The sequence below is a fragment of the Catharus ustulatus genome, chromosome 2, assembly GCF_009819885.2.
Source record: "Catharus ustulatus isolate bCatUst1 chromosome 2, bCatUst1.pri.v2, whole genome shotgun sequence".
Classification (NCBI taxonomy): Eukaryota; Metazoa; Chordata; class Aves; order Passeriformes; family Turdidae; genus Catharus; species Catharus ustulatus.
Window position 1 is genome coordinate 27856059 of NC_046222.1, and position 26883 is coordinate 27882941.

At 40.8% G+C, this 26883-nt stretch overlaps 1 protein-coding gene across 6 annotated transcripts in view; it reads right to left on the reverse strand.

Annotated features, from left to right (window-relative positions):
* Positions 1-26883, reverse strand: part of POLQ (DNA polymerase theta) — a 75389-nt gene that overhangs the window by 29233 nt on the left and 19273 nt on the right. For 5 of the 6 annotated variants that reach the window (XR_006163160.1, XM_033086933.1, XM_042780192.1 and 2 more), the window contains 14 exons: positions 24688-24830; positions 23240-23444; positions 21817-21959; positions 17750-17943; positions 17340-17464; positions 15566-15809; positions 11714-14775; positions 10616-10759; positions 9813-10009; positions 8185-8425; positions 6986-7179; positions 4236-4373; positions 2755-2929; positions 2191-2326 (listed from right to left, as the gene is read on the reverse strand). Coding sequence is in view for 5 of the 6 variants with exons in the window: in XM_033086933.1 (XP_032942824.1) it covers positions 2191-2326; positions 2755-2929; positions 4236-4373; positions 6986-7179; positions 8185-8425; positions 9813-10009; positions 10616-10759; positions 11714-14775; positions 15566-15809; positions 17340-17464; positions 17750-17943; positions 21817-21959; positions 23240-23444; positions 24688-24830 (5341 nt within the window). In the remaining variant the exon portion in view is untranslated. Of the gene's footprint in view, positions 1-2190; positions 2327-2754; positions 2930-4235; positions 4374-6985; positions 7180-8184; positions 8426-9812; positions 10010-10615; positions 10760-11713; positions 14776-15565; positions 15810-17339; positions 17465-17749; positions 17944-21816; positions 21960-23239; positions 23445-24687; positions 24831-26883 lie in introns of those variants that run through there. The other variant, XM_042780194.1, reaches the window with a different exon arrangement.

A 26883-nucleotide genomic window follows, 5' to 3' on the forward strand; every position in this document is an offset into this window, starting at 1 on the left:
AATTGGATAATTCCGCTCTAAAACAGGTAAGATGAATGGCCCCAGATCTGTGATGAGCTTATTCCAGAAAGACAACAGAGTCATAGGAATCCTAAAAATTCAACACTCCACCTTGAGTGTCAAGTCTCTCAGCATCATTCTCCTCTGCAGAATGCATACAACAGCCCAGAGGCAGAAAAATCCCCCCCAACATCACCCTCATTACTGCACACACACACACATTCACAAGTAAGCCTGCAAAAACAGAGCAGAAATTGCAGAAGAGGCACTCGTAACATGCTGCACATTTCCTCCCTAAAGAGGAAAAAATTGCCCCAAAGCTGCTTGATTTTCTTTTCTGAGAGGTCAAAAGTTTACAGCTTCATGTACGTGCTCTGCATCCTCTCACGGCTGGTTTAGGTCTCCTGTCTCACCAAGTCATTCATAGCTGCGGATGGAATTGTATCCATGAGCACATCCACTGACCAGTTCACAGCTCTGACATGCTGATGTGATTCAGATCACATTCTCCCATCACCACCAGTCTACCAGACAGTCCAGTGGGCTCTTCACTGGAAGGCAAAAAGCCTTTATAAGTCCTTGATGTCTGGATCAGGATCTGAATGAATTCTTTATCAAAATGAAAAGATATCTCTGAGATCAAGACTACTTTCAGCAGAGCACAGAAAAAACATAATGCTCTCCCTTGTGCATTTCCTTTTCTTCTTAAATATTGGCTTTTCAGGAATGGTAGCGATCAATGAGATGAAAGCACAAAAATCACAGAAATAAATTTTCAAAATAAATAAAAGTGAGGGACAATTACGTGTCTGGCTACTGCAGAAAATCACACTGTTCAGCGTAGGTTCTCAGCTTAGTTAAATGTGTAAGGGCTGTATACCATAACCTAATTTAGCTGCACTACTTTGGTCAGAAGTTTCTTACAACAGGAGGAAAGAGCAGCAATAGCAGTTAGTAAGATAATAGTTTGGACCAAACTGAGGAAGGCCAATCAGACTTGACTGGATGGCAATTTCTTTTGTGCCAGCGCCTATTTCTGTGCCTTTAGGATTGTCCATCTTCCTAACACAGCGGCTGCTTAACTAAGGAATGTAGGAACATGTAGGAACATGTAGGAAAAGTCAAGCTGAGAAACTGACATCTCAAAGTCTGGCAGGCACTCCAGTCCTTTGATGGGTTCTTCTCTATGGGGAAGACTTTCAAGAAATAGCACACTCCCCAGCCATCCTGAAAAGCTGCTGCAAGCCTGAGCACTGCCACAGCTTTATCTCAGAATGACATTCCTGTCTCCATGGCTATGCCTGGTTCTTCTGAGGAGAGATGAACAAGATCCTTCTTCTCCTGAGTTCCCTTCCCAAGGGTGTTAAATACATGGTGTTTAGCAGGCGCCAGAGAGAAAAAGTAAAAACCTTCTCAAATGTCTCACATCTTGCTGTGGGGAAAAAAGCTTAGAAAAGTTTCTCAGGTGACACAACTGGGACAAGAACCTGAATGGAAAGAGAAACTGAAAGGGCAGAGAGCACCACAAAGCAGGAAGCCTCAAAGCTCACAAGGAAGATGCTAAAAGATTGACCCTTGTGTTTCATAGACTTCCACACAACTGTTTCGGCACTGTTATGTAATGCTGTCAAAGTAGAATTGTAGAATCACAGAAAACAGGGTATTTGGTTATGAGAAATCAAATTTAGAAATCTTCTGTTACCTGGCAGTTTCTGCAGGTCACTATCACAAATGAAATTATTAACAAAGAATGAAAAATATGTTCACTCCTGTTCCCTTACAAAGCGAGCTACACAGCATAAAACAAATGAATTTTCTTCTGCTTCTTCCACAATATTCTATCCTCTTTCAGAGTAGTTCTTAACAAGTCAAATCAGATCTTAACTTCAGTTTAATTATTTTCACACTCAGGCATTCCATCCAGCAGCTGGGAACGTGACGCTAATTCTCACAGAAGGGTTTCATAAAGACCATCAAAAAGAAAGCAAATAGCTACATGAAACCACATGCTGCAAGCATTAATATGTCTGTCATGTATGACTGATTTTTAGGTATTTATTCCTCTGTAAGAGAAACGCTGAATAACAAGTCACACTGACATGACAGCAGCCACAGGTGATGTCAGAAAAGAGAAATTTGACAACTCAACCACATTAAGAGTAGACAGAAGCTTTGTCAAGATCTTCCCACCTGACCCCCAAAGCAGCACAAGAATTAACATTTCCATGGACTTGGGAGGGTGGGCTTTCTTCAACCACAGTTGGCATTTCGATCTCAAAATCTCTTGGCACATTCTGGATATTTGGCTCTGTGAAGGTTACTCGACCTGAAAGGGAGACAGGGCAGAACTAAGGAAGGGTCCAAAAGTTACTCAATACAGCTGCACAGACTGCATCTTCAAAATACAATGGGCAAGAGAGTGAGAGGACACAACCACTAAAAAAAAAAAATTAAGAGCAAAACTAATTTGTGTTTAATGGTCTTGTGATGGTTTCCCATTTCTGTATCACTAATAAGAAACTCCCAAAACCAGAACCTGTTCTGGAGTAAGAGATTTACATAGTAATATATGCAGCGAGCACAAAAGCTATTTTAAACCATCTGTTTTCTTAAGGCAGGTATGTCAGTATTTTTGTTTGGTTGAAGCAGAGCACAGGGCTGATTTCCTGTCTTTTCCTCTTAGAAAAGCTGCACACACATACAGAAGGACAGAAAAATCAGTAAGATCAGAGGCATTTGCACACATTTGTTCACCTGTAGCTGTGTGAGTCTGTGAAATTGGATATATCCTCTCCATTCCCAGTGCAGAATTGAATCGCTTCTCCCGCTGTAGTGGAAACACCACTTTAGCAATGGTATTGTTGATCCTCCTCCATTCCAGTATCAGCCCTGGCAACGGGTGAAGTGTCTTTAATTTCTCCAAAACATCCTTGTGGGAAGAAAAGGACACAACTAATCAACAGCCTTTAAAATTTTATTTAAAATGTTTTTGCAGGAAAAAGTGACTCCTTCACTCACAGTGAGCTTCCAGTGTCACTGTCTTAAAATTAAATTTATATCCTCTCCACTTATACCACCTATACCTGGGTAATCAAAGCACCACCTGACATAGCTGCAGTTTTATTACCCATGAGAAGACAATCACTTCTCTTTGGACTTCTGCACCCTCATCATCACTCAATCTTCACCAACCAATAAACCACCTGAAATGATGAAATAAAGCATCGCTTGCCATAGGTCCCCTACGTTGTCTCCTCTTGGTCCAGCATTACTGCTTCTCCATCTTCTTGCATATTTTCCTCCCTGCTCTCTCCTATCTGTAGACTAGGAATACCAAGTGAAGCCATTGACCATGTTCCTTGAAAGACAAAGCTCATCACTAGCAATCAAATCCTTTCAGTTTAATCAGAAATATGAAGGGACTAACAAGACTTTCAAAAGGGAGTGGAATGCAAACATTTCTCAAAATAACATTTCTTTGTATGCCACAGGCAGATGCAGTCTCATTCCTCCACATCACAAAAGCAGGAAATCCTCCCTTTGCTTCTTGTTCCCTGCCCTGTAACCACCACTGCACCTAATGTCTTCACTGCCACTTGAGTTCCAGAAATAAATATTTGTCTTCCAAGTACAGACTACACTGAAAAAGGGAAAACTAGGAAAACAACACAGATTAATGAGTCCTGAAAAAATGAACATACATATCTGCTAACTTCACTTGTCCCGCAAGAGGACCCATTAGCCTGCAACATTTGGTACTAACACAGATCCGTAATATTTATGAACTGGCAAGAATGTCAATAACCTTCACATTATACAAGCTTCTGATATACTAAATTTGATAAGCCATCAGATTATCCATTCTGAAGACAAAGTCTCTGAAACAAAAAATACAGATTTGATAGTAGTAGGAAGAGAAAACCCTGTATTTAGCCAACATGGTATTTAAGTATATTTCAAGTTGATGTGGAAAAATCCTTCTGCTATTGGCTTTACAAAATTATTGTGCTATTTTGGTCTTGCATGTGATTTGGGAAATCAGATTCTGCCTGATTTACTGTTATTGAAGTCTGCTATTTATAGGCATGTCCTCACTGCACTCAAGCTTTAGGAGAGTAGCAGTTACTAACTCTGCTAACAGAGAAAGTAGAACCCAATTCAAATTTCCAGTGCTAACTGGAGGAGCAAAAGGCAGTTAAAATTTACTTTCAGACTAGAAAAAGATTTTATTGTACCTTGGTTGTACTGAACTGCTTGCTTAGCCTAACCCTGTTTCCTTTAGCAGTTGATCTTCTGATGTAACCCAGGGTTCTCCTGTTCTCTTGGACTTTCACATCTCCGTTTTGTGGCAACTTCAGCTCCAGGAACAACACCTGAAAGAGGCCAGCATGTCAAATCAGTTTCTGCACATCTAGGAGAAAACAAAAGCAAATGAGCACTTAAACAGCTTGTTCCAGTCAAAGGATAGTACAGATGTTTCAGGTACAGTAATTTCACAATTATAAGCCACACCAATTATAAGCCACACTTCCGGGTGTTGGCAACTTTTCGTTCTTTGTCCATATATAAGCCGCACATTACAATACAGAGTGTGATAAAAGGTATCTATTCTATCACCATCTGTTGAGGGTGGGGACAGTGATCCTTATCTCCACAGGAGACATTCTGCTAATGGGCCATCAATTGAAACCAGGCAGGGCATTGTTCTTTATCTTTTCACAACCCATCCTTCCTCCAGAAAGTCATTTTCTGCTAATGGCCCATTGAGTCCCACTGTGTGACTGATAAAATTACTTCATCCCATTAAAAGTTGCTCCAGTCAGGGGGAAGATCCCAACATTTCTTACCAAAATAAAAACAGAGGTTTTGGGACACTAAGGTAGCCTTTTTTCCACTGGACTCCAGAGGAAAACCAGATTTCTCCACATCACCATTGGACCTCCGGAGGGAAACTGTACCTTCTACAGGAGCACTGCTTCAAATGAATCACATCTGTCACTGCAAGAAGACTGCAGCCACCATTTAATGGGACTGCTACCAACACCCTGCCTGACAGGGTGTCAGGTTGTACTCTGACTTTGTCAGGGTTTGGAGTTTGTTTCTTTGTAGTACTGTATTTCTATTTTAATTTCCCTTGTAAAGAACTGTTATTCCTAATTCCCATATCTTTGCCTGAAAGCCCCTTGATTTCAAAATTATAATAATTTGGAGGGAGGGGGTTTACATTCTCCATTTCAAAGAGAAGCTCCTGCCTTTCTCAGCAGACACCTGTCCTTCAAACTAAAACAGCAACTTTTCATTCTTCGTCCATATATAAGCCGCACCTGATTATAAGCCACATTTTGGGTTCGGACCAAAATTTTAGTCAAAATGGTGCAGCTTATAATCATGAAATTACTGTAACTAAAAAGCTGATTAAAGATCCTGGCTATCCAAATCATTCCTCCTCATTTTAATTAACTACAAAATGCAACTAGAAATCTCATTTTCTGAACACTCTAAGTTTAAATTCAGAGGTATGTTTTTAGAAAAGGTAATTAACGGCATCCAATAAGTGCGGTTATTACTGAAAGTCAACTGTAATAAAATGTTCAGATGACTGGAAGTGGGAAGAACATAAGTGAAAAAAAAGAAGTGTTAGCAGCGAGTAGGCTTCAGAACAATATGAATGGTAGAGAAAGAGTGCTCACAAATACCTTTTAGAATATTAGGTTTTCTAACAAATTGTCAAAAACCAGAAAATTAAGTGTATGGTCGTTTGATGACAGAGAGAATACAGCTCTTAATTTTTCATTTTATGTTTCTATGTAGCATTATACACTATAAACCACTTAGCAGCTATTGTCTTTGATTTCACAACTGGCAGAAGGGAACAGAAAGTTTTTCTCCTGCCCATTTATGTAGCACAGAAGTTTCACTGACAGAAAACTAGAAGGGTAAAAGTTGCATTAACTTATACAAGATACTTTACATGACTCATAATAAATTTCCATGTGAGATACAAGCTTCCATAGTTCAGAAAATGGCATTTCAGACAAAACTTTACTTCCCCTTTTCCATGAAGCAGAGTGAAACTGTAATTGAGCATTATTTCAGGAGTTCTAACTTAGACTACTGTTACTGAGCAAGATTTCTAGATTTGCAACAAAGAAGGAATATTTCTGTGGAATTTCTTTCACTGATAGCTGCTTGCAGATTTTGACTACTTCCATATAAAGTATAGCCCCTTAGCAAGAAGATAGCATATAGAGAAATTAAAGAAGATGGAGAGAAAACCATGTACAGCAATTTTATTTTAATTATTCCATGTAACGTACATTAAAAAAATATAAGTGAAATTCTTCAAGAATGAAAGAGTTGTTATTTTACATAGAAATCTGTTTCTTAGACTTTAAAAAATATCAGTTCTTAAAAGGTTCTTAAAAGCAGACAGTAGTTGATTCAAAACGTTTAAAGCAGTTTTTCCTCCTTGTTCATGCCTGTACAGGGAGGGGCAAGGGTAACAATGCAACTTTTTCAGTATAACTCAGTTCTTCAAGACGACATAACACTAAATCACATCTCGTGTGCAGGACACTGGCATTGCAAAAAAGTGTCTCCAGTCCTGTACCACTCATCCAAAAAACTCCAGAAGTCATTTAATTATCAGATCATCTCATGGACCTTGAGAAGTCAAAGTCCTGTACAAACCACATGCTTATTTTCACTTGGTTTTTATTTCCAACATACATATTTCCACTTCTACCTTCTTTATCTCTGCTAAAGAAACCAGAATGATCAGTAACAAGCAGGAGAGACACCGCCTCTCTTGCAGGTAGCAAGCTCAAAATGAGTGTAAGAAGAAATGAACTCTCAGCAGAGTTGGGTTTGCACTTTTTCTTTTCTTTACTCTTCCCATGAAGAATTTTTTTTCTTATTTTAGCCAAAGCCTCTTGATGATAACTTCTGGGGAAGTTCTCCCCCTCCCACCCCAACCCTCACGTACCTCTGCAATGTCATCAGGGCTGGTCAAGGAGAAGCTGTGCCCTGCCAGCTGATATGCCTTGGTCTCAATCTGTCTCAGTTTAGCCTGCATGACCTGTTTCTGGGTTTCACAGGCTGTTGTGCTGAAACCAATGCCATTCAGCTCCAGCAGAGCCAAACAATAATGGGTGGGCATCTCCAGTTTAGAAAATACATCTGTAGTAAGTGCAAACCCAAGAAAATCTTTTATAAAACAGATCAGCTGCAGATAAACACATTCATGAAATTAAAAAAAAGGAGAATCCTCAGTTTTGAAAATACTGAAATGTTCTGACACACTGAAATCTTTTACTGTAGATTTCATTTAAATACTTTTTTTCTGGAATAAGAAATATTTCATAATAAGACGTGTTTCAGAACTTCCTGTCACAAAAGTACTTAAGAAAGCAGCTTCTGTCATTTTTTTTTAAAAACACATCTCTTTGTGTATCAACATTTTATAAACTGCAGACATGTTTAATATAAGACTTTCTAACTTGATACACTTTAATTCCACCACCCACATCTTTCAAAGTGCTCTAAGGTTCAACTGTAGCAATCATAAACAAAGTGGTAAACTTGCAATAAAATATATTTTCAGTATATTTTTGGGGGGTTTTTTGATGGCTTGTTTCAAAACAGCACAAGCACTCAGTAATTATTAGTGCAAACATACAGGATCATTCACAATGCAATCACAAGACTTTCATGGACACAGTGCATACATGACAAATCATGCTATATGAGCAGGTCAAAGAGCAATAAATTTCCTTCAGAAAATATTTGAGGATTTTAGGAATTACTTCTGACAAGAAAATCCAAAAACTTCTGAAAATGCACATGAAAAATCATAGACAGACCCACAAGTCCCTCAGAATGGCCAGGGTACTCACCTGGGAGGTACAAACCTGCTTGATTTAGAGATTTAGAATAGACTGCTACAGTCTTAACCCCTGGAACTAGTGGAGGTTTGGGATATAAGAATTATATTTTAATATTTTTTTTTTAGAATATATATGCTTCCAATTTCCCTCTTTTCTTTTAACAAATGAACGTTTTGACAGAATACGTTTAGGTAAGAACTTCCAAACCCACCTCTTTTCTGCACTGATCATTCAGCCTGTGGTAGCATAGCTGTATTTACCCTCCATCTTTGCCCCCAAAGGGAGGAGGTCTCTTTACCTGTCAAATTTTCCTTCTGTAATTCCTTGTGGAGTTGGTCCATGATACTGAAGACAAGCACAGACTCTATGGCTGCTCTGTACCGCCCAGACTGGTCTCTGCTGGCGCTCAGCCCCAGGCTCTGCACCCCTTGGCCAGTGCCTACTCCTTCCAGGAGGGACAGCTCACTGGGGAGAAAGTTGGTCACCATATTGTGAAGGGTATGTTCCTTGGAGCCAGAATCTAGCAGCCAACATGCAACCTTAAAAAGGAAGACCTCCATGAGACATTTTTTGTACCTTTTAGTCATAACACAATGCAAATATTTAACCAGGGGTTAATTCAAGGTTAGAGTGGATATTCTATTTCTTCATTTGGTGGGCAAACTGCAATAATTTGTCACATCATTTCAGTAAAATTTCAGGAGGGCCTAAATCACTGAAGAGCTTAATTCTTGAGTGAGAATTAAAAGTTATTTCTGTACTTTTCAAAACTTTACCTCTGTCAAATAAACATATCTTGAAGTATCTTTTCACTTATTAATACTTAAAGGAAATACAAAAATCAGAATCAAAACATGTCTAACCTGAAAAATCACTTTGTAGAGATTAGAACTTGCTATTGATCTAAAATATTAGCCAAGCTGAGCTCTCCTATCTTTCGCAGAACAAGACTAATGCCAAGAATTCTGCACGCGATATTTTACTCCTGGTAAACCCCTGTCTTCAAAGCAAATTCATTTATACGTATATTTCAATTTCTTGTGTCAATACAGGATGAAGCACAGATTCCTACATTGCCTCTGTCATGCAAGCAAAAGTAAAAACCCACATGTGTATTTATGGGGTTGGAGAGGGTGTATGTATATATTCATTGTATCACTAAAATGAACTAACATTAGTATTTTATTATTATTTATTTATTATTACATGGAACAGTGAAGAGAAAGATACTTTTACTGCTCTTCAATTTCATCCTAAAACTACATCTTGTTATGAAAAAATTTATGTTTGTCCTTGTGTTGAACATCTTATCTACTTTCCTGCAGAGCTGAATATTGCCATGAAGCTGTTCAGCCCATATGCAATGCAAGCTTTAAAAATCAACAGAATTTTCTGCGCACCCAGAGCTTTTTGTAACATAGGCAACAAGGTGTTTTCCTCAAGCTAGTGTTTCATGTGAGTTACAACTGATACCTAAACTTTTTGAGATTCCATGTAAACTTTGTTTTGTTTTGAGAAAATAGTGGCATGGTGGGTAAATTTTTTGCTTACAGTCTTCTGCTCTCAGAAGAAATGACCTGACCATGACTTGTGACATTTCTGTACCAGGTTTCTTATTGCAACAAAACAAGAGTTAAATCCTGTCTACTGGGACTGGAGAGAGATTTAGCTTCATTTCCCCTGCCAAGTAAGGTATGAAATAATAATGTGCTAACCTCTGAAATTCTTGCAGGCACCGTGAATATTAATAGCAAAGCAAATGTCCTCAAAATACTGTTCTAGATTGCCCACTGAAAGAAAATTTCCCTAAACCTCTTGATAGATGCATAGCTAAAATAATAGAAGTACCAGAAGGTACTCCTGTCTTTCCACAGTTTTATTTAAACTAGCAGTTTCACCCAAGCGAAATTTCTTAATCCTGCAAACCTTTGGGTCCTCAAAACTTCCTTCCAAGGAGATGCCACAAGCCATGAGCAGAGTTTTGTAGTGCTGAATAAAGTCATACATGATAAGTGAGCGATGTTTCTTGGGCTTCTTCTGCAGGAACAGCTGCAGATGGTTCAGTCTCTCTGCCACAGATAGGTTTTGGTCCAAAGGTGGTGGTGCCAAACTCAGACTGATTTCTAAAACAGGAAATACAAGGAAAAAACATATTTTAACCCATAACGTGGTAAGAAAGGCAAGAGAAAAATCTAGAATGCAACCACCTAAAGCACAAAAGCTACAGTTGACCTACGAACAAATAACAATACATCTATAGCACCGTTACATGTTTTATCAAACCAGACAAGGCTCCCAAAAGCAATATGCTGTGTCTGTACTAGCAAACAAATGCTAGCCAGCAATCAAATCCTGGTCACAAGATCACTCAGCACAGACTGGGCTATGTTCAGCATTTCAGTGCAAGATTTGTTCTGGAGAGCAAAAATTGGAAGAGATTGAAAGGGAAAAGCAAGTTAGATAAAAAGAACCTGGGAGTGAGAAAAGGTTTTAGCCATATGCCTGCTCACAGTCCAGCATCCGAGCCAATCACCTGCCCTTAATACACAGTACTGTAGACTTATCCACAGCAATCAAGGGTGTTTAACACCTAAGACTACTAAATGACTTCTCTACACAACAGAGCTGGGGTCAGGACAATCACAGCACTTCCAAGAACCTGATCTGCTGAAAAAACTCTCTTGAGATGTAGTGTCAAGTAACCCAGCAGAGCCTGTCTGCTCACTTACCAGTCTGGTCTTGGATCTGCTGCAAAGAGATATAATAGGCATCTTTTCCACCCCAACACACTGCCAGTCCAACTACCAAGATGTCTTCGCATCCTTGGACAGGAAATCCATCATCTTTAACTTGCATCCACTGAGGAGAACTCACTAAAGAAGTAATTTTAGGTTACTATTATAAAATGGCATCAATAAATATATAAGAGTTGGAACTCTGAAAATGTAAATACATACAGTTGAGCCTAAAATTGAGTATTATTGAGTCTCAATAAAGCCAAGGAGCTGAGTGTTAGTAGAGGATGGAGAGTTGGTGTCAAGCATTTCCTTGATAGGTCTTTGGTGATAGCAATGAAGTATTAGTTGTTGGTATGTGAGAGGACCTGAATATCCTTCTGTGACTGTCTCTGAACCAAGGTTAAATATTTTTAAATATTTTCAAAACGTAAACTTGGTTTAGTATAAGCACATGCAAAATTCAGGTAAGTCTCTGGGCTGTTGCAATACTGCTTCTTATTTTCCCTAGAGAAGTATTCATATGCTGCAGTTTGCTGCTGCTTTTTTAACATATTCTTTCTTTAAAACGACAAGTTTAAGCAGTCAAATTCTTTGTTGTCACATTGCCACAACAACATTTCATAACTATCAAAATAGATTTTTGACAGGCAAATGTGAAACACTTTTTAGAGTGGAAGGAAGGAATACACTTCTATCTCAACTCTTGAAGAGGTTGCTACAAAAGGCCAGAATCTGGAAGGGATGATTTATGGGTAGTTTAATCTGAACAGGAAGAAAACCTTATTTACTTTGAGGACGGACAGAACACTGGAGCAGATTGCCCAGAGAGGTTGTGGAATCTCCTTCCCTAGAGATATTCAAAAGCTGTCAGCACACAGTCCTGTGCATCCTGCTCTACATGAAACAGCTTTAGCAAGGGGGTTGGACTAGATAATCTCCAGAGGACCCTTCCAATCACAAACATTCCATGATTCTGTTATATCAGTGATTTTCCTCCTTTTCTGCATATCCTTTCCTTCTCTAGGCCTGCTTTTAGCTGAAGGTACCACATGCTGTTCAGAAAATAACACAGTGGAACAGGAAACTGACCTGTTTTGAATTTGCCACCAATTGTTGATTTTGGAGACAAAAGGCACTTTGTTCTTTCACATGCCACTGAGATGGAGAATCTGCTTTTCTCCTTCCATTCCTCAACAAAAGTCTGGAAAAGTGCTTTGTCGCTTGCTACATCAACAATTGTGAAACTTTCAGCACTTAAGGGAACAAATGGAAAAACATCCTGAGATAGCTGCAGTGAAAAGCCTTGGTCTATAGTGGAATCATCTTTTATCTCATCTGTCTCAGTTGGGTCTAGACATCCAAGATTGACCGGGAATGTTTTTACCTGCTGGTCTGCATTGCCCTCACTATTCCTCTGTAGCTGAATCGTCTGCCCTTCATTCTTGCAGGTGACTTGTCCCTTTCTTGCAGATTTCACAGAGATAGAAATAGAACTTTTTGGAAAACGCTTTTTGGGGAGTGTTAAAGGAATAAACCCATTATTACTATCTGGTGCAGGACACGATGTTCTATTGCTTCCCTTGAGCTGAAGCATTATGCTTTCTGTTTTCTGAAGATCTGAGTTTCCCATTTTGTTTTCTTTAACCTTTAAAGAGCTTTCTGATTCCTGGCAAGTAGGCAAAGGTTCTGGCTTACAACAGTCAGAATCAAAAACTGGATCTGGTTCTTGACTAACAATAGGAGCAACTAACTCTCCTTTCAAACTGGAACTTGCTGAAACTGGTTCAAAGCCTGAGAGGCTAGGCCATTTGTCCAACACATCCTGCAATCCTGGGCTTAGTTCAAACGAGCATCCAGTCCACATTGCTGGATGAGGGTTCTTCTCCAAAGCTTGGTGGCTTCTCTGGAGCTTTTCACCTTGATCTCCTACTAAATCCTTTGGTCTGGGATCATTGTTACAAATGGCAGAGTTTCTTAATCCTGACTGACCTGGAAATGTAGAAGGAACATCTTTCAGAAAAGACAGGGAGTTTCCATGGTCTAAAACTTCTGCTATTACATCCAAGGATGCTAGAGACACATTGTTACACTGTGCAGGATTCTCACATTCTTTCTGATTGTCACTGACATCAAATTTATTCTTAACAGGCCTTGGATTCTGCAAAACACCATCTGGAGAAAGCAAAGCCACAGGGTCCTTTCCATCAACTTCCATGATGTGAACAGCTGAAAGGTCACTAACATTACTGAAGCTATCATCAAACAGCAAGCTATCACTCATATTTAGGGTTGTTTCAGGGACAGGTTGACATTCTACTTGTACAATGTGTTCTCTACCAAAACGGGAGGTTGCTTTATTCAGGTCTTCAGCCACACTCCCCTCTTCCACTGAATTTTGGGTCTGGTAATCTTGCAGAAAACTGTGTAGTTGTGAGTCAGTCACTGAGAAATCGCTTTCTTTAAGGCAAGGTGCAGGTTCTATTTTCTTCACTACAGGTTGTAAATTAAGGTCTCCAGACTCCAAAACTTCATTACTACAGTGCCGAGTTGTGTTTTTTGTAATGTTACCTGTTGTGGTAAGACTTGGGAAGCTCAGTTTCCTAGCTGCTGTAGCCAGCCTTTTATCAGCATCATTCTCAGTCCATAAACCGCTTAGTTTTTCTGCTATTTCCTGCTGTAGTATTGCTGCCAGCTCTGAACCTTGTATACCCTGCTGTCCTGTGATTCCAGCTGTTCCCTCCTGTTTTATTATCATTTCAGTTTGAGTATCCAACTGGATGCTATCTTCAAAGACTCTAGAGTAAGAAAACAGATGAGAGGCTGGACCAATCTGAACACCATCTGCACTGCAAACACCTATGGATTTTACTGAAGACCCTTTCAGAAAATCTTTAGGATGGCTGTTGCCATTCTGCAGTGCTCCAGCTTGTAGCAATATTCCATTGGACTTTTCACTCCCATTTTTGCCACAATTCTGAATCTGAATATTGCAGGTTTTCTCCTCATCAGGACAAAAATGCTTATCAATCCTCACCTCAGCACAGTTCACATCTATTTGAGTTTTATTCCTTTTATTCTGCTCACCATCAGTTTTGTCAGTTCTCTGTGTCCTAGCACTAGCAGGTATTCCTCTACTTTCTACAATACTGTGTATCTCCACACTGGTGTGTGGAGTACCCTTCAGCATAACAGGTGCCTGAAAACCTGTTCTCCCCGTAGGCATGACTTCATTAGTGGTGGTAAGTTCTGTAAATAGTCCTTCAATTTTATCTTTCTTCCCAATCTTAACTTCCTCCATCTGTACAGAATTTGAGACTTCACGAGTTACAGAATCTGTTTCCATAAATTCCTTATTATTTTGGTTTGAAACAAAATTATCTGTAGAGATAGTGGTGTGGAAAACAGGCAGCTTTTGTATGTCTACGCTAAGCTTATTTGAATCTTCAAGAAGTGACCCCTGCAGTTTTGAAGAGGTATTTTTGTTCCTAGTCTGACTTAAATGTGTATCTGTGCTTTTAATCAATTTAGAGGTTGAAGACTCTGTTCTCAATGTTGGTGTTTTTCCTTGCTCAGTAAGGTGCTTTCGGATTGCTGTTCTGGAATCCGTCTTGGTTTTGACCAGAGAAATTGCTTCTATGTTTTCATTTCCTCTGCACACATTTGGCCGTTTTCTAGCACTGTACACAAGATCACCCTTGCCTTCCTCTTCTCGAGCCTGTTCCCTGCCCAAGACTTCACTCTCAAATACAGAGTTTTCTGTGCTACTGCTCAGTCGCCTTTTATATCCCTTTTTAATATTTGATACATTTCCAATCTGAGAACCAAAGCCATAACAGTGTTGAACTCTGCACCCTCTTTTGTTTAACACCCTTGAAGACTCAGCAGACTCCTTTCCATCTGATCTATGCAGTCTGTCTTCCAGTTCTGAATCACTGCTGATCACAGAGGATGTATCAGTCTTGAGAGAAGACTCTGGGTTCCACTGCACACCCAACAGTGCCAAATCCTGCTGCAGAAGTCTCCTGGCTTCCTCCACAATGATGGAGGCTGCTTCTCGTTCAGTTAAGCCCTTCATTCCAGCCATCCAGATGCTGCGCATGGCCCGACGCTCCTCTGCTGACTCTTCATCCTCATCCACAGCCCTGCGAATACTGCGGAGAAAGTAACAGACAGATGTAAACATCCATGCAGAACATAACAAACAACACAAGGAGCTTGGACTATTCTCTTCTGCTCCCATTTCATCTGTCTTCATAGTTTCCTTTACATAAGCACTCCACCTAAAATATAATGCACTTAACGGGAAATAACTTAATTGCAAATAACTGTTTCTAAATATGAACAGAATGTCAATGAAAGATATTACTGGCTGCACCTCAAAAGCATTGCCAGATTTCTGTGTTCAAATGTACCCCAGACAAGTCCCAATTCCTACTAGGGCAAGATGCAGGTCTCAATGAATCATCCTCCATGTGCTGTCTTCCAAAGAAAAGAAACTTCAAGAGCATGAACCATGACTGTGTCCTGGCACAGTCCAACAGGTACTTGATCAAAGAAGCTTGTTACTGCACTAATATATAAATCACAAGAGAATCCCAAAAGATAATCAGTAATAAATCATCAACTACTTTGAACATATGGTGGAGCTGCCTTTTAGAGCAAAAACTCCCCAGACAGCACTGACAATCTACCCAGGACTAAAAAGTGCATTGAAAAGAGGAATACAAAGAAAAAACAGATCTCAAAAAATTATTCTGTAAATACAAGATGCTACTATTAATTTCAGAATAATCATGGAATGACTGTGATCAGATAGAGAGACCCACAAGTTATTTCTAACATTTGACACAAAGTTCCAAAGGGCTGCCATATTTTATTCCAGGTTTCATCCTTCACCTTACAAACTCCTTTACTTGACTTCTGGACTTAGTGATTTCTCACCTTTTAAATGGTACTGAGTTCTTCAGAGCAGCTGTCACATCATCAAGACTGGCTTTAGCAAGATCAGTCACGGTGACAAAGCCAGCAGAGTAAAGTGTCCTGGCACGCTGTGCATTCAGCAGGGACACTCGGACCAGATCACAAAGCTCCCTGTGTACCCCAAAAGTGAGACGGCTCTGGAACTGAGAGAGCAATAGCTCCATGTTGTGCCAGCCCAGTCGATTACAGAAAACTGTTATCATTCCTGGAACACAAAAGTTACATTAATGTCTAAACTCTAGCCAGTTCTACTAAGCTGGATTCACTCCTCACCCCCCAATCTAAATCAGCACTCATTTTACATATCTCACCTTCCCATTATTTACAGAAACTAACTCGTGTTTATTACAACTATGAGTAGGAGCTAGTCTTGCAGAATTCAATCTGCAATTAACTAGTTAATCAGTGAGGGAGAAATTCTGAATGACGCTGTTTTTGCAGAGATGCTAATATTGAAAGTTTGAAGCACATGCATATCCTGGAACAGGAGTCCTATGAAACAGTCATACTGACAAAAAAATGGCAAAGGAAAAAGTAGTGATGAGAGTCACTAAGGGAAGCCACAGATCTTTGAGGAAACCCAGCGCTGACATCCATAAAAGCAGACCTTGGCCTGCAGGATTTCAGTTACTGAGAGCATCATAGGAGGTAGCAAATCCTCTGATAAAGCTTTCAACTGCAGTCCCTAGTGCATGGGAGAAGGAAAAGAGCACAGAAAAGACAGTTTCTTACTCACAGATTGCATCTACAGACTATGAAAACCACTGAAAGACATGGCATCTCTCACTAATTTTAGTGATTACAGAATACAACTTTTATCATATCTCTTAACTCTATGACATATCAAAAGTTCATTTTACTTCCCAGATTACTCCTGTGAAAATTATTAACACTGGAAATATAGGATTATAAACTGTTACAAAGTTATTTATACTAAAAAGTTAAAAAAAAAAAGTTATTTATACTACCAGAATTAAATTTAACTACTCTGCATTAGTTGGCGTGACCTTTCTTTTCATTTTGGGGCTTTGACTCATGCTGAAACCCACACAGAGGGTTTTGCAAGTTGAGCTAAAACTGTCTTCAAAACTGAAAACCCACTTATGGAGTAATTAAGGATTTAGGCAACAGAAAAAAAATATACCTCAGTCACATGGTGGACTGTTACTTCTACTCCCACACAGCCTTCTTAGGGAAGTTAAAGGTAGCAGCTGTCTGACCTCCTGTGATCTGGTGATAAATGGCCCAGAAGCCACTGACTCTGTTTTGAAAACTGTAACCGTATACCTTCTGGCCAATTAATTTTGCATTCAGAAGAAAGCCATGTCCCATCTTAGAGGCTCCAAACTTCACTCAATGCTGAAAGGTATTCTTTCCTGATAGAGCAAAGCTTTACAACGGACTTACACTGATTTCCATACTTAGTATTTAACAAACTACATTCCTGCACAGTACACAGCTGATTTCCACAGACATTAGCTGCACACTGCTTGATTCCTCTCAGATGGCCCCCTTCCCACTGCACACTCTGTGGTTCCACAGCAGGGACAACCACAGGTTAAATCCATAAGCGGTTTTACAAGGCTGTCTGCTGTTCGTACCACACTGTGGCTATCCCAGCCCCCAAATCTGGAAGGGAAAAAACACAAACAAACAAACAAACAAACAAACAAACAAACAAAAAAAACCCCAGACTAGTCTAAGACTCCTGGGGTATTTTGCTGAGACAACTTGCCTGCATAAGTGGCAGCAGATTGCTGCAGGGATTGAAGCTGACCACGACTACAGCGGTATTTCTTGGTCATATCTTGTAAAGGAACCTCACTAATTAAATCCAGAAGGGCAAGGCTTGTGAAAAATCTGTTGATGAAGTACAGGGCATATTACTGTGCATGGCAAAATTTACCGTGATACACAGGACAGAACAGTTCTACTGTGTGGCACACAAAAGAAACAGACAGGATAGCTTCTAAAAACATCAGCACAAACATCCTGTGCCACCAGTGTTCTCTGAACAGAGCAGACCAGGTTCAGGTTCTGACCTATCAGATCAGAAAAAGAGCCAGTTCCTGAAAACAGGCACAAAGCATTACAAATGTTATAGCCTCTAATCTCTGCACGTTCACACCCACATTCTGTGGCTACCTTTTGTGGATGGCCATCTGTCTGTGCTGTTTCTCTGTTTTAGCTGTGATTTTGCCCTTCACAGAGCGAGCTAGAAAGCCTTCTTCAATCCCCACCAGCTCAGCCACACGTTTCATTGAGGCAGGCAGCTTCTCCCATAAGCAGAAAAACTGGTACCAATCAATTGTGGTCCACTCCTCATACACTGGGGTGACCTAAAGAAAATAAGACAATGGAAAAAGCTGTTTCAGAGAAACAAACAGAACTAAACAGAGTTTTGGGTAAACAAAACTACAGCCTAGGGAATATGGTTAGAGCATCCTACATACTACGTAAAGGCACTGAGTCACAGGCATGTACCATGAAGAAAGTAAAAACTCTTCTAATCCAGTTTCTTTGATATTTGTACTGATGAGATCTGACTCATATGGGTACTCCAATGATTAAACACTTTAGAATCTTTGTTGGATTATTCTTTAAATCCAAGCCATTAAACAATTTTATAGTTATATAGTCAATGTCCTTGAAGAAAACAAAATTTTATTCTTTTCTAACATAATTTACAGATATCTATCAACCTTTTAAAACCACGAGTAACCACACTAACCACTGCCACAGCATCTGATAAAGCAGGAAGGACACAGATTTTGCCAGAAATTGCTGAAGTTTTCATTTATCTGGAGTACAAAAAAAAAAAAAACCTCAACTTTTATTAACACTAACAAAAAGCCCTCCAGAGCCTTTTTTAAATGTTTTTAAGACATAAAACCAATTCTGTTAATGTTTAGTCAGCATACAGTCAGTTTCTCTATGAGAAGATAAAATGTCTTCATATCTTTATCAATATAAAGCAAGATTAATTATTTTGAAAGAACTAAGAGCTGTTTGGCACAAATGTTAAATGGCACAGAATACTATATGCCTATGTGGTTGTAAATCATCCACGCCTCTTCATCTGCTGAGAAGAACAAAAGTGATTAAGATGGGGCTTTATCTTTTGTTGTTTATTGGGCTTTTGTTGTGGTTTGATTTTTTCTTTATAGAAAACTCTTATCCTAGTCTAGCAAATCCTTATTTGTTTTAATCAACTTCCCTAAAATACAATGGCTTGGAATTCATAGTCTCATATTTGTACTCATATTAGTCTCAAATTAGTCTCATATTTGTACAAGTAAAAGATTCAAGCGCAAAAGAATTAAAAAGCATTTTAGCAGATAAACTCCCTGCAGCCCATAAGGAACACAAGAACAACTCTTAAAAAAAACTAAAAAAGCAAGAAAATTAAATAAACCTTTGGCCTTGAAAATGAACAGACTCACAAAAAAGTGTTTTAGAGTAGCTTTAGCTTAACAGAAGAGAATCTCAAGAACATTTTGTTCAACAGTGTATGATTTAAAATAACCTTAGACAAGCTGCTGCAATTAAAAAGTACAACATAAAAAGACATAATGCCATCCATGCCTCTACCCCAAAACAGGAACAAATTTCATCCCTTTTTTTTGTGTTTTGGAGATACAAACAGAAAAAATTCACTGGTGCTTAACACAAAGGAGTTAATTTTACCTAGAAGAAATAGAACAAAATATAATGTGGTCCTCTAAAACAAATATGAGTAAATATGGGACAGTAGTGGATTAAAAAAAAAAGAAAAAAAAATCTATCGGTATTAGCCCATAACTGGGCAAGCAGAGACAGGTACCCTCAGACTCCTGCCTGCCCCTGTCTCCCAGCTCAACAAGCTTTGTAGTTGCAAGCATATTCCTCTTGAAGTGAACTTTCATTTCAGACTAGATTCCCAAATTCTGCCTTTGATTTATCATCCTGGTAAAGAGAATACACCTTACACTTACAGAAGGCTAAAGTTGACTGTCAGATTTCAGCTTATGATTGCATAATGGGCCTCTGGCAGCCATGAATCCCAAGCTGTTCAGTGCACATCCATCTGGTTTCCTCAATAATCTTCACAAGTTCATGGCTTCCTCTCCCAAAGTCTTAAATAGCAGTGCTTAGCTTTTCAAGTATATGTGCTCATAAATCTTGACACACTCTGGGATACCTTTCCCTCACGAGATTTATCACACTCCTTCCTTTAGCCCTGGTAGCATCACCAGGCAAATAAACTAAATCAGGGATGGATTTCACTCTAACTGAAACAAAGAAAGGCCCACCCATAGAAAAAAAGTGGTGTGGCTCTCTGAGGCTTTTTGAAGCAAAATAGATACTAAATGCCCAACATGTTTCTGGGCCTCCAAAAGTACAGTAATTTCACAAATACAAGCCGCACCAATTTGACCAAAATTTTGGTGGAAACCCGGACGTGCGGCCAATATTCCGGGGCGGCTAATACATTAACAAAATTCTAAAAGCTGCCAACACGGAAGTGAGAGCCCGCGGCAGCCCCAAGCCAAGCTGGAGCCCGGCCGGCCCCGGCAGAGGTGGGAAAGCCTGGCAGAGGCGGGGCCAGCAGTGCGGGGGGCGGGCGGCAGAGCCTGAGCCAGCAGGGCGGGGCAGGGAGGGCGGCAGAGCCTGGGCCAGCATGGCGGGGGAGTCGGCAGAAGCGGGGCTGGCAGTGCACGGGAGCCCGACTGCATAGGGGAAGATAGCAGAAGCAGGAAGCCCGGCGGCGCGGGGCTGCCCGGCGGCGGGGAAAAGCCCCGTAGAAGCAGGGCTGGCAGTGCACAGGAGCCACATTGCATAGGATAGCATAGTTGAAGCAGGAAGCCCGGCGGCGCGGGGCTGCCCGGTGGCGGGGAAAAGCCCCCTAGAAGCAGGGCTGGCAGTGCACGGGAGCCACATTGCATAGGATAGGATAGTAGAAGCAGGAAGCCCGGCGGCGCGGGGCTGCCCGGCGGCGGGGAAAAGCCCCCTAGAAGCAGGGCTGGCAGTGCACGGGAGCCCGACTGCATAGGGGAGGATAGCAGAAGCAGGAAGCCCGGCGGCGCGGGGCTGCCTGGCGGCGGGGAAAAGCCCCCTAGAAGCAGGGCTGGCAGTGCACGGGAGCCACATTGCATAGGATAGGATAGGATAGTAGAAGCAGGAAGCCCGGCGGCGCGGGGCTGCCCGGCGGCGGGGAAAAGCCCCCTAGAAGCAGGGCTGGCAGTGCACGGGAGCCACACTGCATAGGAGAGGACAGTTGAAGCAGGAAGCCCGGCGGCGCGGGGCTGCCCGGCGGCGGGGAAAAGCCCCCTAGAAGCAGGGCTGGCAGTGCACGGGAGCCCAGGGGAACCAGGGCTAGCAGCGTGGGGGAGCCCGGCGGTGCGGTGGCCAGCAGTGCCGGCCAGGGCGAGCCAACATGGCAGCGGCGGTGCAGATGGGAGCGGGGAGCCAGGGAGTCTGGCAGCGGCGGCGGCAGCAGCAGCACCGCCCGCAGGGCAAGCAAACGCAGCAGTGGCAGTGCAGACGGGAGCAGGGAGCCTGGCGGCGGCGGCGGCAGCAACACCACCCGGCCGGCCCAGCCAAGCCGTAGCGCCGAGCCGGGCCATCCACCCCTATCGGCAACCATGAGCGGGCCGAGCCTGCCTGGCCCCGCCCCGAGCCAGTAAAGCCCGCTATGCCGCAATCCTGTTGCTAATTGGCCAATTTGTGAAAGCTGCGCACGGATTCTCGCTACAAACGAAAGTGCGGCTAATATTCGGGGTGCGGCTTATCTACTGACAAAGACAGCAACATTGTCGAGGCACCGGGGGTGCGGCTTATAATCCGTGCGGCTTGTATTCGTGAAACTACTGTAATATGAAATTAAGTCTGCTGATCCCAAACACACATACAAAAATCAATTTGTTTCATCAACTTCAAGAAAAATTACCATTATCTTATGCTCAAAACTTATTAAGTTCTGAAATCTTAGGAAGTCAAGAGCGACAACAATGGGGTTAAACAGCATGCAGCATCTGCCTACGCAATAAACACCATGGTAACACACTAATTCTAAAGAACGTTCAATTTAGAAACTTTTCTTCATGAAGGATAAGCTAAGCAAATCACAGAAAAATCCAAACCTATGTTCAATGGAGCCATCAAAAACTGCATTGTGCTGTCTCTCTTTAGTATTGGTAATAGAAAATACAAGACACAGAAGAGGAACCTACCAAATAGACAATATGCAGATCATTCTCCAGAACAAAACTTTTCATAGCTCGCTGCAGGTCAGCAAAGATTTCCAAGGCTTCAGTTGGTGAAAGAGAAGAGGAAAGAGTAGCTGAGCCAAGATGTGTTGGATGATAAACCTTTGCTGTTTAAAAAAAAATACGCATTACATACAGAAACAGTTTAGTGCAAGTTCATAATCATTTTCAGATTGCGCTGCATTTAAGAGATTTCTAACTCTTCACAGCTGCTTTTTCAATAACAAATAATATATGTCTGCATTCTGAACACAGAAAAATGAAAACAATAACAGGCTTAGCCTTGCCTATGTCTAAAGTATCCTTTTTTTCTTCTTCAAAAAGACAAAAATCACAGTCTACAGTTAATATGCACCAATCCGGTGGTTAAAGTTTTGTTTCAAGATATTTTTGAACTTTGTAGACTAGGATGCATCAGTCTTAGAGGTGGTGTGCCGGTGATGTGGTGTGCCTTCCATGAACATGTGCATAATATATTAAAGCAAGTGTAAAGATACCTTCTGGAAAGCCAGAAAATTCTTGATACACAATTCTTTAAAATAAAATACAAATGGAGAGAAGTCCTTGCTATTAATTTACACTGAGCATCTACTCAGTTAGCAAATCAAAACTACAGTAATTTCATGAATACAAGCTGCACCAATTTGACTAAGATTTTGCTCCTAAACCGGAAATGCAGCAAATACTCAGCAGCGGCTAATATGTGAATAATTTTCTGACATTTACAACCTCAGAAGTGCCAGCCAGAGTGCCGAGTCGAGCAGCTGCAAAGTCGGCATTTTGCGATTGTTACAAATTGTTACTCTGTCGCACCGCGGGTGGAGCCTGGCTGCCTGCAGGCAGCACGGGGGGCAGGGAGAGAGTAGGGAGAGCTCTTTCCTCCCCTCCTCTGCCGCAGCCTGGGGGAGAGACGGGGGTGCCCCGCGCCGCCATTGCCACGGCTCTGGGAGGCGGCGGGGGACCCGGGTCGCCACTGCCGCGGCTCGGGGAGGCGGCGGGGGGTTCCGTCCCTGCCTGTCACCACAGGGCAGCGCCAGGCCGTGGTGACTGAGCCCAGTGGTAGCGGTGGTTGGCCCCGAGAGGCCCCGTTGAGCGGCAGCGCCGGGCTGGGCCACCTGGTCCCGTCAGCAGCCCCGAGCGGGTCGAGCCTGCACAGCCCGAGCCGAGCCAGTAAACCCCGCCTTGCCACGATTCTGTTACTATTTGGCAACTTTGTTGCACACGGGTCCTCGCTGCAAACGACAGAGCGGCTTATACTCGGGTGCGGTTTATTTATGGACAAAAAACGAAATATTTGCCAACACCCACAGATGCGGCTTATACTCAGTGCGGCTTGTATTCGTGAATTTACTGTAACTGCAGTCACTGGGAAGAACACCAACTTTACCTTTCACATCACTGCCAGAGTTCATAACCTGAATGAATTCATTTTCCAGTAGCCATGCCACACAAGCCTCGATAGGTCCAGCCTGTGCTCTGTCTTGCCCTTTCCCATTTTCCCATTTGCTTTCTTTCAAGCTGGATGCAAGCAGAGTGCAAGAGGCGTAGGACTGCACATCCTCTGGAGTGTTGGCTACTCCCCCCACTATGATCTGTTGAAAAAAACTACCTGTTCATATTGCCAGAGATGCAGTAGGTCAGAACATCAGATAAGAGAATCAAAGACAGTGATCCATCATTTCATTTTAAAAGAACTATTTTCCCAGAGAGAGGAATATGAGGCAAAGCAACAACCAACGTTTAAAGACTTTCTTGGGAAGAAGTCAGTCATCTTGGGTAGAAGTAAGAGGATAAGCTATAGAAAAGAATGATTTACAAAAGCTTATTTTGAAAGTGGACATACACATTGCAGCAATTTAGAGTTGAGACTAGCCTGAGGCATTTTTCTTAGACAACACTGTGAAATACTAAAATATGTTAGAACACAAACTGAAATTTTGTGAATACAATAAGCAAATCATGAAGGTGGAGTTCTTGTAAGGCTATTCAGCATACTGAAGGTTCCTCTTCATAAGTATGAATGCTGAGAGTGATTTAGTTTACCTTGGATGTTGGTTTTGTTTTAAACGAACCCCGTTCTTTTAGATAGTTCTTATGCAGAAAAATACATTTAGAAATTCCATTGGTCTGCTAAAATTCAAAATCTATGGACGTACAACCAAGTTCTAAGCATCACAAAAGTTTTCAAAATACAGTAAAAGTCTAGCAAACAAATTCTATTTACAGAGTTCTGTATCTAATCTAAGTTCAAGCCCAAAAGCAGCTTTGAAAAGGGACATAAACTCCCCTATGTGGAACAAAATCCTTTTGGTCCTTTCTACTCCTATATGAACCCTACAGAAGAGAGAGCAAACTGGGTACCACCCCTGTTGGTTCACCAGAAATATATTCACAAAATTTCAGTCATTCCCCTGCAGAAGAGGTAGGTAAGTTGATGGGGTAAATAAGAGACCCTACAAGGTTTCACAAATGTCATTATGGTCCAATTCAGCCCACAAAGCCTCTAGTAATTTACAAGTATGCTTCAGCTAAGAATGTCAGGTCACATTCAAAGTTTAAGAATTACACTTAGTTCTGCCTGCTGCTTGAGTACATCTAAATGCCATAGCAAAGCTTCTTTGAGTGCTCACATCCCAATCTGCAGCAAGCAGAGAAACATCCTAGACAAAATGCTGAATATTGAGGCAAGCTGGCAGACTCAAATAAGATGACTGGTTTGACAGAGGAAGAAACACATGAAAAAGAAGTGCACAGAAAACATGTGATGGTGTCACAGAAGAAACCATCCTACAAGGGTACAAGCACAATTCTAATCCCTCTCTGAGTGTCCTGTACCTCAAGTATTGCTCTTTTCATGCTAGAAGCAACACCATCCCCTTCTCTTCTAAGCAAACAGCTGCAAACAGGCTTGAGAGATCCCTGAAGTAGAGCAGCACCTTTTGATTTCTCTGAAGGCTTACAGACTAAAATGCTCTCACCTATTGGAGAAGAAAAGAAAAACAAAACAAAAACATAAACAATGACCTTAGTACTTCATATTAGCACTGTAACAGCTGCACACAGTTCACCAAGGAAGCATTATTAGAATGGAAAACTCTAAGTATTTTCAAAAAAGTTGGGTAATGAAGATAAAAAATGTGCAACCTTAAATAGTGCACGTGAATTGCTACGTAAAAATTGCACAGATGCATAATACATCAGAACTAAGGCAGAGCAAACTTCAAAGTTACATTAGGCTAGTCTAGATCTTGCCAAGTCATCTAAGGAGATTCCACAGCCTCTCCATGCATCTGGTTTGCTGCTGAACCACTCTTGCTTCTTGTTCTGGAGTTGACAGGAACTATAATATACAGGGCATCAATTTGACTTTTTCATTACATTAATAAACTGAAAAAATTCTCAAAAGTAAGAAGAAAACATAAAAGCTTCACAGTATTTTGACAGTTTGTATTAAGTCAACCAGTTTTCATTCCAGAAATAACTAATTCAGAAATCCAAAATTACTGATCTAAGTAACTATGCATCCTCTGAACCTTCATATATGCATTTATACATATATACACATAAGTATCGTTTTCACTGAAAGTACATCTCAATATAGCCTACCTTAAATTCTCTGTCAGACATTGTTCAGTTCATTTTAACTACTGAAACTCTGTGGGAGACAAAAAATGCCCCAGAGCCATGAAAGAAACATTAAAATATGGGTAAATGCCTTTAATGAGATGATAATACAGCTTTGCCACGGAAAATGCAGTGGTCACATAAAGGATATTTTTTCCACAAAGCTATCAGAGAGAAACTGGATAACAGGAAGACCTTACCTAGTTCAAGCTTTGCCAACTGGCACAGGATAAACGTAGAACACGTTTGCCTTTGACTAAGAGGAGAACATTAGTTTTGGATTAGCCGTACAGTAAGTATCATTATAGATTTATGATAACTTGTTAAGATTTAAATGTATGTAGTCTGGACACAAGGTAATTTTGGTAGTGGGTATCTTACTATAATTCCTAGGAATGTTAACTTAGGATAAAACTGTAGCTGTAGAAATGCTACAGCAATTAGCAAATCCAGAGGTAATGAAAACACAACTGCTCTTAAATTTAATGGACAGAATAAATAAATGCAGTGTAGGTAAGTAACGAAATACAGTTTACACATAATTATGTCAATTAACTACAGGAAGAAATTACACTCCGAGGATGTGTCTTGGATTTTTTTTTTCTTATCCTGCCAGGTGAAACATTTGGTATCTGTTGATCATGCACTTTTGACAGAATTGGAGTAGGTAAGATAAACTGCCTGATCAATGTAAACAATGTAAAGCATTGTTTTGTGAAAGAAAAGCTTATTTTTATTTTAGCAATAAAGAACATCCATACAGTTTGTATTTGGTTTCTGATGTGACCTGAAATTTCCTCTGAAAACTTCCCTTTGACTCTTTCAGAGTGATGTATCTAAAAGAAAATTTAACAGGAGATGGGTATCCCACTTAGGTCTGTATTATCTGACAGTTTTACAAGACTTGGGGGATATTCTTTCCCAAGATGCCACTGATAATTTAAAGCTAATAATTACAATCTAGTAAACAATAAATTAAAAAAAAGGAACTGAGCTGTTCCAATACCCATTATTGAGCACTTCAGATACTAGGCGAGGTCCAGGTTAGCATCAGACTAGGCAAACACCAGAAGACTCTGGATATCTAGGCAACCAACAAAACCAACTAAGGCCCTATTAAATTCTAGGTTTTGCTCAGCTTTACCTATTTCTCCTTGGGAAAATGGTAGTTTTGATTAATTAATGCAAAAAGAAACAAATTTCACTCTCCAAAACTAAAATTTCCATCAAACCAAGAAAAATAAATTTAAAAAATTAAAAATGGAAGACAATCCAAAACTACGATATTGGGAGAGGAAGAGGAATTCAACCCAACAGCATTTATCTTCTGTCAGTTAAATGTCATATCCACATAAGGCGTTTTTTCCAGCTCAAGTTGCTGTTCCTCCAGTCTCCCTACTCTGTGAC